The 14,046-nt window shown below is 40.2% G+C and overlaps 1 protein-coding gene across 1 annotated transcript in view; it reads right to left on the reverse strand.

Moving 5' to 3' along the window:
- Positions 1 to 14,046, reverse strand: part of LOC133544917 (uncharacterized) — a 133,947-nt gene that overhangs the window by 86,960 nt on the left and 32,941 nt on the right. The window contains exons 11-17 of the mRNA XM_061890162.1: positions 11,004 to 11,187; positions 10,730 to 10,941; positions 8,134 to 8,322; positions 7,926 to 8,068; positions 5,377 to 5,536; positions 5,198 to 5,281; positions 712 to 849 (exon numbers count right to left, since the gene is read on the reverse strand). Coding sequence (XP_061746146.1) covers positions 712 to 849; positions 5,198 to 5,281; positions 5,377 to 5,536; positions 7,926 to 8,068; positions 8,134 to 8,322; positions 10,730 to 10,941; positions 11,004 to 11,187 — 1,110 coding nt within the window. The remainder of the gene's footprint in view (positions 1 to 711; positions 850 to 5,197; positions 5,282 to 5,376; positions 5,537 to 7,925; positions 8,069 to 8,133; positions 8,323 to 10,729; positions 10,942 to 11,003; positions 11,188 to 14,046) is intronic.

Genomic DNA, 14,046 nt, shown 5'->3' on the forward strand with positions numbered 1-14,046 from the left:
CACCTTCTAGTTTCAATGTGTTTTCTTTATTTCCAAGACTATTTACCTGGTAGATTGTCACTGAAGGCATCACAACTATGAATGAACACGTGGAGTTATGTACTTAAAAAAAAAAAAGGTGAAATAACTGAAAACATGTTTTATATTCAAGTTTCTTCAAAATAGCCACCATTTTCTCTGATTCCTGCTTTGCACACTCTTGGCATTCTCTCGATGAGCTTCAAGAGGTTGCCACCTGAAATGATTTTCTCTTCACAGGTGTATGCAGGAATCAGAGAAAATGGTGGCTATTTTGAAGAAACTTGAATATAAAACATGTTTTCAGTTATTTCACCTTTTTTTTTGTTAAGTACATAACTCCACGTGTTCATTCATAGTTTTGATGCCTTCAGTGACAATGTAAAATGTAAATTCATGAAAATAAAGAAAAAGTATTGAATGAGAAGGTTTGTCCAAACATTTTGTGCCTGTACTGTAAATGGAGTGTTTTTGCCAGGGGGTTTCTAATGGTTTTTTTATAGGCAGAGTAGATGATTACCCCTTTTTTATCCGTCTTGTGGGCTACTATCAGTTTTTAACATTTACAATGCTTGGAAAAGGGAAATACGTACGTCACATAAGGATTGTGGATGATGGGTAAAATTCCCAGTTCTACTTAAAGCACAAAACATTAGTGTTGTTTCTCATAACTCTAAGGTTGAGGTAGTTTACCTGGAGCTGGCTGGTGATGTTGGCTCGAACTTTGATCACTTGCTTACTTGTATGCCAAGTATTTAATAAAACTTGTCCAAAGAAACTCATCTTCTCTTTGCTGCCAACCTTTAACTTTCCAAAAATGGTTTTCTCTGTCTGTAGTAACAATAAAAAAAAAAAAGTTCAGTTTTTACAGTAGAACATGCATATTAGATAGCAATTCACATACCTGTGAAAATGTGCCCCCCGCAAACTCCGTCCATATCTCCCCAAACTTGTCACATTTGTTTGTGATGCAAACATTATGGTTTTTGAGTTATTCTAAAATACAATATCTGACTGGTGGTGTCATCCCGACCTTTTCCAAATCACTCCAAATATTAAGTTATTACCGTTTTACGGAGATGGTTATGAGTCATAAAATGTTAATAACTTAAAAATTATAATAGTTTGATCAAAACATATTGCTGCACGTACGATTGGAACAAGTTTTGTTTGACATGTTATAACCGTAAAAACTATAAAATTAATATTTTAACATCGTAGGAGTACAAACTAAAATGTTTGCGGCACAAACGAATGGAACAAGTTTGGGGTCATTTGGGGGGGCTGGATTACTTTAATAGTCAAAAAATTTACAGAAAATGTGCAAAACCCAAAACCAGTGAAGTTGGGACGTTGTGTAATTCGTAAGTAAAAACAGAATATAATGATTTGCAAATCATTTTCAACTCGTATTCAATTGAATAGACTGTCTTGCTGAAATAAGAAGGAGCGTACATGATAACATTACTTATACACTAACACTAATACACCCCCATACCATCCCAGATGCTGGCTTTTGAACTTTGCGACTATAACAATCTGGATGGTACTTTTCCTCTTTGGTCCGGAGGACATGACAGTCCACAGTTTTCAAAAACAATTTGAAATGTGGACTCGTCAGACCACAGAACACTTTTCCACTTTGCATCAGTCCGTCTTAGATGAGCTCGGGCCCAGCGAAGCCGGCGGTGTTTCTGGGTTGATAAATGGCTTTCGCTTTGCATAGTAGAGTTTTAACTTGCACTTACAGATGTAGCGACAAACTGCAGTTACCGACACAGGTTTTTTTGAAGTGTTCCTGAGCCCCTGTGGTGATATCAATCAATCAATCAATCAATCAATGTTTACTTATATAGCCCTAAATCACTAGTGTCTCAAAGGGCTGCACAAACCACTACGACATCCTCGGTAGGCCCACATAAGGGCAAGGAAAACTCACACCCAGTGGGACGTCGGTGACAATGATGACTATGAGAACCTTGGAGAGGAGGAAAGCAATGGATGTCGAGCGGGTCTAACATGATACTGTGAAAGTTCAATCCATAATGGATCCAACACAGTCGCAAGAGTCCAGTCCAAAGCGGATCCAACACAGCAGAGAGAGTCCCGTTCACAGGAAACCATCCCAAGCGGAGGCGGATCAGCAGCGCAGAGATGTCCCCAGCAGATACACAGGCGAGCAGTACATGGCCACCGGATCGGACCGGACCCCCTCCACAAGGGAGAGTGGGACATAGGAGAAAAAGAAAAGAAACGGCAGATCAACTGGTCTAAAAAGGGAGTCTATTTAAAGGCTAGAGTATACAAATGAGTTTTAAGGTGAGACTTAAATGCTTCTACTGAGGTGGCATCTCGAACTGTTACCGGGGGGGCATTCCAAAGTACTGGAGCCCGAAATGAAAACGCTCTATAGCCCACAGACTTTTTTTGGGCTTTGGGAATCACTAATAAGCCGGAGTCCTTTGAACGCAGATTTCTTGCCGGGACATATGGTACAATACAATCGGCAAGATAGGATGGAGCTAGACCGTGTAGTATTTTATACGTAAGTAGTAAAACCTTAAAGTCACATCTTAAGTGCACAGGAAGCCAGTGCAGGTGAGCCAGTACAGGCGTAATGTGATCAAACTTTCTTGTTCTTGTCAAAAGTCTAGCAGCCGCATTTTGTACCAACTGTAATCTTTTAATGCTCGACATGGGGAGACCCGAAAATAATACGTTACAGTAATCGAGACGAGACGTAACAAACGCATGGATAATGATCTCAGCGTCTTTAGTGGACAGAATGGAGCGAATTTTAGCGATATTACGGAGATGAAAGAAGGCCGTTTTAGTAACGCTTTTAATGTGTGACCTAAAGGAGAGAGTTGGGTCGAAGATAACACCCAGATTCTTTACCGTGTCGCCTTGTTTGATTGTTTGGTTGTCAAATGTTAGAGTTGTATTATTAAATAGAGGTCGGTGTCTAGCAGGACCGATAATCTTTACACACTGATGTCAGTTTTTGATTCAGTACCACCTAAGACAGGGGTGTCAAACGTACGGCCCGCGGGCCTGATCCGGCCTGCGAACAGGTTTTATCCGGCCTGCGGGATGAGTTTGCTCAATATAAAAATGAGCCGAAATTTTTGAATGAAAGAAACGGCTGTTCCGAGCCGCATGCTAAGAACAGCATGCGGCTTTGATCAGAGCTGATCACTGTGATTCGGCTCAGCTGCATACTTGCCGACCCTCAAACTTTTTCCGGGAGGTTTGCCCGGATTTCAGTGCCTTTCCCAGAAATATCCCCGGGCTAACATTCTCCGGTTTTCACCCGCATAACTATTTTATGGGCGTGTTGTGATCTCAATGCTTTTAACGTTCTCTAAAGCATATCGTCGCGCCTGCCTTCACGCCATGCTATTTGCATGCCGGCCGGCACATAATGCTATAAAAAACACATAATTTTAATGCAGCAGTCGAGGAAAATAAGCAAATTACATAAATAACATCCTGTAATTTGATGTTATTTTAGTATCTTGATAGATTGAAAATAAACACCAATGAGTGGACTGATGAACATTATCACATCATTTATTCAGAAAGTATAAATAACGACTAGAGACGTTTTTAGCCGATATCCGATATTGTCTAACTCTTAATTACCGATTCGGATATCAACCGATACCGCTATATACAGTTGTGGAATTAACACATTATTGTGCCTAATTTTGTTGTGAAATCTGAAGTTGTCTTTGTTTTTAAGTTATAGTGCCGTGATTTTGCCAGTCCGGCCCAATTGGGAGTAGATTTTCCTCCATCTAAAATGAGTTCGACACCCCTGGCCTAAGAGATCGAAGGTCACGGGAATTCAATGTTGGTTTTCAGCCTAGCTGCTCACGTGCAGTGATTTCTCCAGATTATCCGAACCTTTTGATGATAATATGGATCGTAGATGTTGAAATCCCTAAATTCCTTGCAATAGTTTGTTGAGAAATGTTGTTCATAAACAATTTGCTCGGGCATTTGTTCACAAAATGGTGATGCTCGCCCCATCCTTGTTTGTGAATGACTGAGCATTTAATGGAAGCTGTTTTTATACCCAATCACGGCATCCACCTCTTCCTAATTAGCCTGTTTATCCGTGGGAGGTTCCAAATAAGTGTTTGATTAGCATTCCTCAACTTTCTCAGTCTTTTTTGCCACTTGTGCCAGCTTTTTTGAAACATGTTGCAGGCATCAAATTCCAAATGAGCTAATATTTGCCAAAAAACAACAACAAAGTTTTCCAGTTCAAACGTTAAATATATTGTCTTTGCAGTCTATTCAATTGAATATAGTTTGAAAAGGGTTTGCAAATCATTGTATTCTCTTTTTATTTACCATATGCACAACGTGCCAACTTCACTGGTTTTGTATTTTAGAACAGTGGTTCTCAAATGGGGGTACGGGTACTTGAAGGTATGCCAAGGGGTACGTGAAATTATTAAAAAATATTCTAAAAGTAGCAGCAATTCAAAAATCTTTTATAAATATATATAATGAATACTTCAACACAATATGAATGTAAATTCATAAACTGTGAAAAGAAATGCAACAATACAATATTCAGTGTTGACAGCTAGTTTTTTTGTGGAATATTGATGTTAAAGATTTCTTTTCTTTTTTTTTTTTATGTTTAGAATGAAGTTGATGAATTCAGATGGATCTCTATTACGATCCCCAAAGAGGGCACTTTATGTTGATGATTAAAAATCTTTATTTATAATTGATTCACTTGTTTATTTTTCAACAAGTTTTTAGTTGTTTTTATTTCTTTTTTTCCAAATAGTTCAAGAAAGACCACTCCAAATGAGCAATACTTTGCAATGTTATACAATTTAATAAATCAGAAACTGATGACATAGTGCTGTATTTTACTTCTTTATCTCTTTTTTGCAACCAAAAATGCTTTGCTCCTATTAGGGGGTACTTGAATGAAAAAAAATTTTCACAGGGGGTATATCACTGAAAAAAGTTTGAGAACCACTGTTTTGGAATAACTTAAAAACCGTAAAGGCCAAAATGAAAAATGTTGCAGCATAAGCGATTGGGACAAGTTTGGGGAGATTTGGACATAGTGGACGGGGGCCAACTTCACACAGGTTGTTGACATCCATGATGTAGAACTATCTGGCTTTCAGACTTTTAAATATTTTACTTGATTGCTGATGGTGGCAACACAGATCTCAGAGTCTGATGGGAAAGTTTCTGTGTTGAAGGGATGAATCAGTGCAGAGCAAACCTAAATATTGTAATAGAAATCACACACTTACTGAGTACAGTAAATAACAACACACTTATCCCTCTATAGATGATGGATGATTTAAATACACTTACGAACGGGTTTGGTGGTCTATATCCAATGGTGAGAGTGTGAACGAGCTCTTTGTTGCTATGAAAACCAGCTCTCGATTCCAGCATGTAAAGTCCTTTCAGCAGATCCACAGTGAAGGTCTCCATCAGGAGAAGCCTTTGAGGAAAAGTCTGGAAAGGCTGTCTGTGCAAGGATGGAATGCTATCACAATCATCCGGAATGTATTCACAGCGCTTCACTTTTTTCTACATTTTATGTTATAACCTTAGTTCAAAATGGAATACATATATTTTTGTCTTTAAAATCCTAATGACAATGTGAAAAGATTTCCTTAAAAAATGTTCCTAATTTATTACAATTAAAAACTACAACACATGGACATAAGTATTCACAGCCTTTGGTCAATACTTTGTTGTTGCACCTTTGGCAGCAATTACAGCCTCAAGTCTTTTTAAATACGATGCCACAACCTGGAAGCACCTACTTTTGGGCATTTTTGTCAATTTCTCTTAGCACACAGGTATTTGTGAGATATTGAGCAAATGCTGTGACTATTTCTGGGTTATTTTAAGACTTGTATTCTTAATAAAGAGCTTCACGGTGGCAGAGGGGTTAGTGCGTCTGCCTCACAATACGAAGGTCCTGCAGTCCTGGGTTCAAATCCAGGCTCGGGATCTTTCTGTGTGGAGTTTGCATGTTCTCCCCGTGAATGGGTGGGTTCCCTCCGGGTACTCCGGCTTCCTCCCACTTCCAAAGACATGCACCTGGGGATAGGTTGATTGGCAACACTAAATTGGCCCTAGTGTGTGAATATGAGTGTGAATGATGTCTGTCTATCTTTTTAAACTGCGATGAGGTGGCGACTTGTCCAGGGTGTACCCTGACTTCCGCCCGATAGTAGCTGAGATAGGCGCCAGCGCCCCCGCAACCCCTAAAGGGAATAAGCGGTAGAGAATGGATGGATGGATATTCTTAATAAATTTGGAAAAATAAATCTAAAAACCCTATTCACATTGTCATCATGGGGTATTGTCAGTAGAATTTTGAGGACAAAATTGAATTTATGCCATTTTGGAATAAGGCTGTGACATTAAACATGGGATGCAAAACAATATTTATATTTTTTTGAAGTGCAATACATTTTCATAACATGGTCACTACTGCCTAGTTCAGGGGTACCCATTACGTCGATCGCGAGCTACCAGTCGACCGCGGGGGGTGTGTCAGTCGATCTCCAGCCAGGCTTTAAAAAAAATAGACCTAAAAATTAGTGATCATCAATCTTCACCAAGACGTCACTTAAATGACATTCACGGTACCGGAGGGTCTTGTGAGATGACGCTGGCTGTTGCAAGATCATTATTATGAAAATATGACCGAGAGGAAGGCGAGAAACACTTTTTATTTCAACAGACTCTCGCGCCGTACCTTCCGTCAAAACTCTAAAGGCCGACTGCACATTTCCTATCTTCACAATAAAAGCCCTGCTTCATGCTGCCTGCGCTAACAAAATACAGAGTCTCGGAAAACTGGCGTGCACAAGCGATCCCTCAGAAAGCTGGCGTGCACATCACTTGTGCACGCCAGCTTTCCGAGACTCTTATTTTGTTAGCGCAGGCAGCATGAAGCAGGGCTTTTATTGTGAAGATAGGAAATGTGCAGTCGGCCTTTAGAGTTTTGACGGAAGGGACGGCGCGAAAGTCTGTTGAAATAAAAAGTGTTTCTCGCCTTCCTCTCTGTCATTTTTTCATAATAATGAACTGGCAGCAGCCAGCGTCATCTCACAAGACCCTCGGGTGCCGTGAATGTCAATCAAGCAAGCTATGGAATTTGCCGCCAATATTTTTCTTGTAAAGTGTATGGAAGCTGGATGAATTAGATGCCAAAAACCAACCACTTTCATGTGGTATTGTACAGAAAGGACAACTTTTTTTCTCCTCCATTTGAAAATGTGGGCGTTATCATCATTACTGTCTGATTCCAATCAATGCAAGTCATCAGAATCAGGTAATACACCAACTTATATTCTTGTCTTCGTGAAAGAAAGACATCTAATCTAATATGAATATAATTCACTTCACTTCACTTCACTATATGTGTTACACATGCTTGTATTATCATTAAACACATTTAACTTGTTTACAAAAATGTCTCTTTCATAAATAAATAAATATAAATGATATATATATAAATGAGATGGATCCCCTCGAGTTGGTCAATTGAAAAGTAGCTCGCCTGCAGAAAAAGTGTGGGCACCCCTGGCCTAGTTTCTCTTGTTATATTCTTATTGCTGCGTTTTATGTTTATCCTTATTGTTATATTTTCTATTTTATTTCCATTTATACCTCCATTATTTATTTTTTACTTTTTAAATTTGTTCTCAATTCTGTACACTGCTGCTGGAATTCAAATTTTCCTGAGAGTACTCTCCTGAAGGAATCAATAAAGTACTATCTATCTATGTAAAATGTGGAAAAAGTGAAGCACTGTGAATACTTTCCGGATGCACTGTATGTTCTTTACATGGGAATCATCATATGAGACAACAGGATACAAAACACCTGGCACAAACCTAAGATGGAGCGATGCTGTTCTTTGGTACATCTTCTTGTCCTTCTTCAGTTCCTCCAATGTTCCTTCCAACTCAAACTCCATGGGGCCCCTCTTTGGCTCCCACGAGGTCACCTTTATAATCACTTGTCTCTTCTTTAAAATCTTAAATAACAGAGTTAATAAATGTTTGCAAACAGGACAAGCACATCCACAGTCGTCGTTTTCACCTTGTCAACTGTGTTCAGGGCGGCGACAAGGCTGACGTTGTTTTTGCCATAGCTGGAGGACATCTGCAGGGTAAGGCTGGGTTTCAAGCTCTCCAGGGAGATGTCTCCTCTTAGAGGAGTGGTCCAGAGAGAGCTGAGCGAGCAAAAGGCTTTCATGTTTCGCTTTCCAACCGTTCCTAACCCTTCTGCCTGTTGAATGAAGGATATAGAGTTTGTACTTCAGAGAGAAGAATAAAACTGATGCTCTGCTGAGTGACATGGGAGCAGTTTGTGACAATGAGTTTTGAACGTCTTCTGTGCGGAGTTGCCTATACCGACTGATTAAGGAAGAGAAACAACTACCGTATTTTCCGGATCATAGGGCGCACCGGATTATAAGGCGCACTGCCGATAAACGGATCTCGTCAGGTCTATATTCATTTTAAAGGCGCACCGTATTATCGGGCGCATTAAAAGGGTCATAGCATTTTTTTTTTCTAAATGTAAAACACTTCCTTGTAGTCCACATAACATGTTATGGTGGTTCTCTGGTCAAAATGTTGCATGGATTATGTTTTACAGATCATCTTCAAGTCGCTTTCTGACAGTCCTTCAGGATGCACCATTTTGTGGGCGGTCTTAATTTACGTGGCTCACCTTCGACAGCGTCTTCTCCCCGTCATCTTTGTTGTAGCGGTGTAGCGTGCAAGGATGGGAGTGGAAGAAGTGTCAAAAGACAGAGCTAACTGTTTTAATGACATTCAAACTTTACTTCAATCAATAACGGAGCAGCATCTTCTAATCCATGGCTCACTAGTGTCCTGTGAAAAAACGTCCGACTGGAACTCTCTAATAACTAAAGTTCCTTGGGTGAATAATGTAAACTCACGTTTTAGCGCTTTCATGGCAAGTTTACTGACGGATATAAGTAAGAACTTTGCACTACTTTATATTAGAATGGCAACAGCGGATAATAAATGTCCCATAACAAGCAGGTAGAGAAAAGGAAGCTTTACGACTACGATGTTGACACGGACTACAAAAGCGGACGCAAGCAAACGTTCAGGACTTATGCAGATCCCAAATACCAGAGGTAAGAAAAGTTGCTTTTGCATAATATCGCAAAACAAAACACGAGATAATATGACTTACCTTATACACACATCATAATAATACGTATATGTTGAATCACAGTACAATCCATCAAAAGGTGCGGCTTCATAGCTTACCAAATTCGTAATAAAACATTTTCATATATTTTTGAGCGTTGTGTATAATGTTCTGTATTTTCAATAGAATATATAAAATGTTGGTGTTGTTTACTTGAGTCATTTTGCAGTCTACATGTATCTCTTATGTGTGACTGGTCATACTTATCATTACACCATGTAGCAGAAAAAAAACCAACTTTGAGGTTGATAAGCACAACCAAAATTATTCCGTACATTAGGCACCGTTGAGTTTTGAGAAAATGAAAGGATTTTAACTGCGCCTTATAATCCGAAAAATGCGGTACTCCCATTTAGGGATGTCAGATAACATTGGCCGATATTGCGAGATACCGAATCATATCATATCCGTTTTTATGCTGAAAATGATAAGGTAGTGCTTGGATTTTGGCGCCTGAGTGATGACTTCACCAAACTTCAGCATGCGCTACAACGCAACAAGCTTGCTTTCTCAATCAAGCTCAGTAGCTGGTAGTAGTAGATGTGCAACGATTTGTCGAAATTGTTGACAAAAATCAAAAACATAACAGCAAATTCACTTGTCAATTGTAGTCGCTGACGTATTCCATCCTGTTTGTCTGCAGGGAAACGAACACGCACGTGTTAGCACAACTGGTGACCGGCAGCAACAGGAAGATAATGGGAACATTTTCACCATAAACGCCTCAAAGAGATGAATAACATCCGTGATGCGGTAGTATAAAGCGGAGGCATGTCAGACAACGGGAGGATACGATTTTTGACTCGACTTGGTACGATAGTTAGCTTGTTAGCTAACTAACTAAAACTAAGAAACTACTGTAAATTCCGAACTATACGCCGCCACTTTTTTCCTACATTTTGAACTCCATCCATCCATCCATCCATCCATCCACCTTCTTCCGCTTATCCGAGGTCAGGTCGCGGGGGTAGCAGCTTAAGCAGGGAAGCCCAGACTTCCCTCACCCAAGCCACTTCGTCTCGCTCTTCCCGGGGGATCCCGAGGCGTTCCCAGGCCAGCCGGGAGACATAGTCTTCCCAACGTACCCTAAACACCTCCCTCGGGAGGCGTTCGGGTGGCATCCTGACCAGATGCCCGAGCCACCTCATCTGGCTCCTCTCGATGTGAAGGAGCAGCGGCTTTACTTTGAGTTCCTCCCGGATGGCAGAGCTTCTCACCCTATCTCTAAGGGAGAGCCCCGCCACACGGCGGAGGAAACTCATTTCGGCCGCTTGTACCCGTGATCTTATCCTTTCGGTCATGACCCAAAGCTCATGACCATAGGTGAGGATGGGAACGTAGATCGACCGGTAAATTGAGAGCTTTGCCTTCCGGCTCAGCTCCTTCTTCACCACAACGGATCAGTACAACGAATAATCCATTTTTTGGAAAATGAACACCACTTTACTTGGAACAATGTGACAGCTGGAGTATGGAGCTTGAGACCAGCCTCCTTTTCACGGCCCCTGTCCTTGTAGGACGCCTCCAGGATGAGGTTGCGGATGGTCACCCATTTGCTGGCTGTCACTTGAGAAATGAGCTGCAGGGTGTGGCGCCGGTGCTGACTCAGCTTGTGGTAAGTGTAGAAGTAGAGCCAAGGAGTGTCCACAGTGAATGTGCCTGCAAAAAGTCAAATGTTGCAATCTATTATACAACATTTCCGTGATTTCAGGGGAGATTACCTTCCCATTTCTTCTGTGGGGTGTCAATTGGGGGGCTTCTCCAGTGTATGCCAGCCACCAGCGGCGTTAGGTTGTTGTAATTGATTTTTATGTGAGTGCTGCTCTCAGTCCCAAGCTGTTCCAGGTAAGAGTGCAACAGCTGGGTGCGATAGTTTAAATCGTTCTCTGGAACATGGAGATTGAACTGGAATCATATCAGAAATATTTCAGTCTTCTGCACTCATCAAGGAAAACAAGTTCTGTTGTACCTCAAGTTAAGAGCCTAATTAGTTCCCTGACAGACTTCTTCACTCAAAACACTTCTGTCAACGTCTATCATTGTAGTTAATTGAAATCAATCTACAAACGCCGTTTCCATATGATTTGGGAAATTGTGTTGGATGTAAATATGAACGGAATACAATGATTTGCAAATACTTTTCAACCCATATTCAATTGAATGCACTACAAAGACAAGCTATTTGATGTTCAAACTCATAAACGTTAACTTGGAATTTCATGGCTGCAACATGGGCCAAAGTAGTTGGGAAAGGGCATGTTCACCACTGTGTTACATCACCTTTTCTTTTAACAACACTCAATAAACGTTTGGGAACTGAGGAAACTAATTGTTGAAGTTTTGAAAGTGGAATTCTTTCCCATTCTTGTTTTATGTAGAGCTTCAGTCGTTCACAGTCTGGGGTCTCCGCTGTCGTATTTTACGCTTCATAATGCGCCACACATTTTCGATGGGAGACAGGTCTGGACTGTAGGCGGGCCAGGAAAGTACCTGCACTCTTCTTTTACGAAGCCACGCTGTTGTAACACATGCTGAATGTGGCTTGGCATTGTCTTGCTGAAATAAGCAGGGGCGTCCATAAAAAAGACGGCGCTTACATGGCAGCATATGTTGTTCCAAAACCTGTATGTACCTTTCAGCATTAATGGTGCCTTCACAGATGTGTAAGTTACGCATGCCTTGGGCACTAATGCACCCCCATACCATCACAGATGCTGGCAATTGAACTTTGCGTCGATAACAGTCTGGATGGTTCGCTTCCCCTTTGGTCCGGATGACACGATGTCGAATATTTCCAAAAACAATTTGAAATGTGGACTCGTCAGACCACAGAACACTTTAACACTTTGCATCAGTCAATCTTAGATGATCTCGGGCCCAGAGAAGCTGGCGGCATTTCTGGATGTTGTTGATAAATGGCTTTCACTTTGCATAGTAGAGCTTTAACTTGCACTTACAGATGTAGCGACAAACTGTATTTAGTGACAGTGGTTTTCTGAAGTGCTCCTGAGCCCATGTGGTGATATCCTTTAGAGATTGATGTCGGTTTTTAATACAGTGCCGTATGAGGGATTGACGGTCACGGTCATTCAATGTTGGTTTCCGGCCATGCCGCTTACGTGTAATGATTCCTCCAGATTCTCTGAACCTTTTGATGATATTATGGACCGTAGATGTTAAAATTCCAAAATTTCTTACAATTTGAGAAATGTTGTTCTTAAACTGTTTGACTATTTGCTCACGCAGTTGTGGACAAAGGGGTGTACCTCGCCCCATCCTTTCTTGTGAAAGACTGAGCATTTTTTGGGAAGCTGTTTTTATACCCAATCATGGCACCAACCTGTCCCCAATTAGCCTGCACACCTGTGGGACGTTCCAAATAAGTGTTTAGTAAGCATTCCTCAACTTTATCAGTATTTATTGGCGCATTTCCCCAACTTCTTTGTCACGTGTTGCTGGCATCAAATTCTAAAGTTAATGATTATTTGCAAAAAAAAAAAATGTTTATCAGTTTGAACATCAAATATGTTGTCTTTCTGGCATATTCAACCGAATATTGGTTAAAAATGATTTGCAAATCTTTGTATTCCGTTTATATTTACGTCTAACACAATTTCCCAACTCATATGGAAACGGGGTTTGTAATTAGTGCTTGTTCCAACACCCCAAAAAACCTCAATATTTTAACATCTCTTAAGAAATAAGAAATATTGTATAAAATAATACAATAGACTAACAACTACAGTGGTTTTATGAGATAATGTAATAATAATGTACAGCATTTATCTTGGAGAATAGACTTCTACAGCCCCTCCCTCCAGCTGCTTCTCCGTCAAACACACCATCAGCAGCTTCTCCATACTTTCATCGATAAACATACGCCATTTAGATATTTGAACATTTTTGTCTTATGGTAGACTTAATCTGCTTCAGTCTGGTGTAGACTACCAGTGATACGCTCGAAGTTGGCTACATTCTCGGTCATGTTTTTCAGGATTTATTTTTTAATTCAATGAATATCCTCCACTTCTTTTCTCAGCACTGTCCACCTTCACACTAACTTTGTTCTTTTCCATGCTTGGAAAACAAAGTTATGTCGCTCTCCAGCTATAAGCTAATGCTAGCAAATAAGATTTTGGTCAGATTTTAATGTTTAGTGTTGGGTTGTCTCGAAGTATTTTGATACTTTTCAAAATAAACGGGACTTCAAAATATGTCATTATTGGCTTTATTTTAACAAAAAATCTTATGATACATTAGCATACATTTATTATTGCAATCAAATAAGAATTCTGGCAATAAATAGGATGAACATACAAGAAAAATGCTATTTTAGTATTACAGTGGGGCAAAAAAGTATTTAGTCAGCCAACGATTGTGCAAGTTCTTCCACTTAAAATGATGGCAGAGGTCTGTAATTTTCATCATAGGTACACTTCAACTGTGAAAGACAGAATGTGAAAAAAAAATCCAGGAATTCACACTGTAGAAATTTTTAAGAATTGATTTGTAAATTATGGTGGAAAATAAGTATTTGGTCAACCATTCAAAGCTCTCACTGATGGAAGGAGGTTTTGGCTCAAAAACTCACGATACATGGCCCCATTCATTCTTTCCTTAACACGGATCAATCCCTTAGCAGAAAAACACCCCCATGCTTTACAGTAGGTATGGTGTTCTTGGGATGCCACTCAGTATTCTTCTTTTTCCAAAGACGACGAATTGAGTTTATACCAAAATGGATACATGGATGATACAGCAGAG

Source organism: Nerophis ophidion, linkage group LG28 (assembly GCF_033978795.1).
Source record: "Nerophis ophidion isolate RoL-2023_Sa linkage group LG28, RoL_Noph_v1.0, whole genome shotgun sequence".
In the NCBI taxonomy this organism is placed as follows: Eukaryota; Metazoa; Chordata; class Actinopteri; order Syngnathiformes; family Syngnathidae; genus Nerophis; species Nerophis ophidion.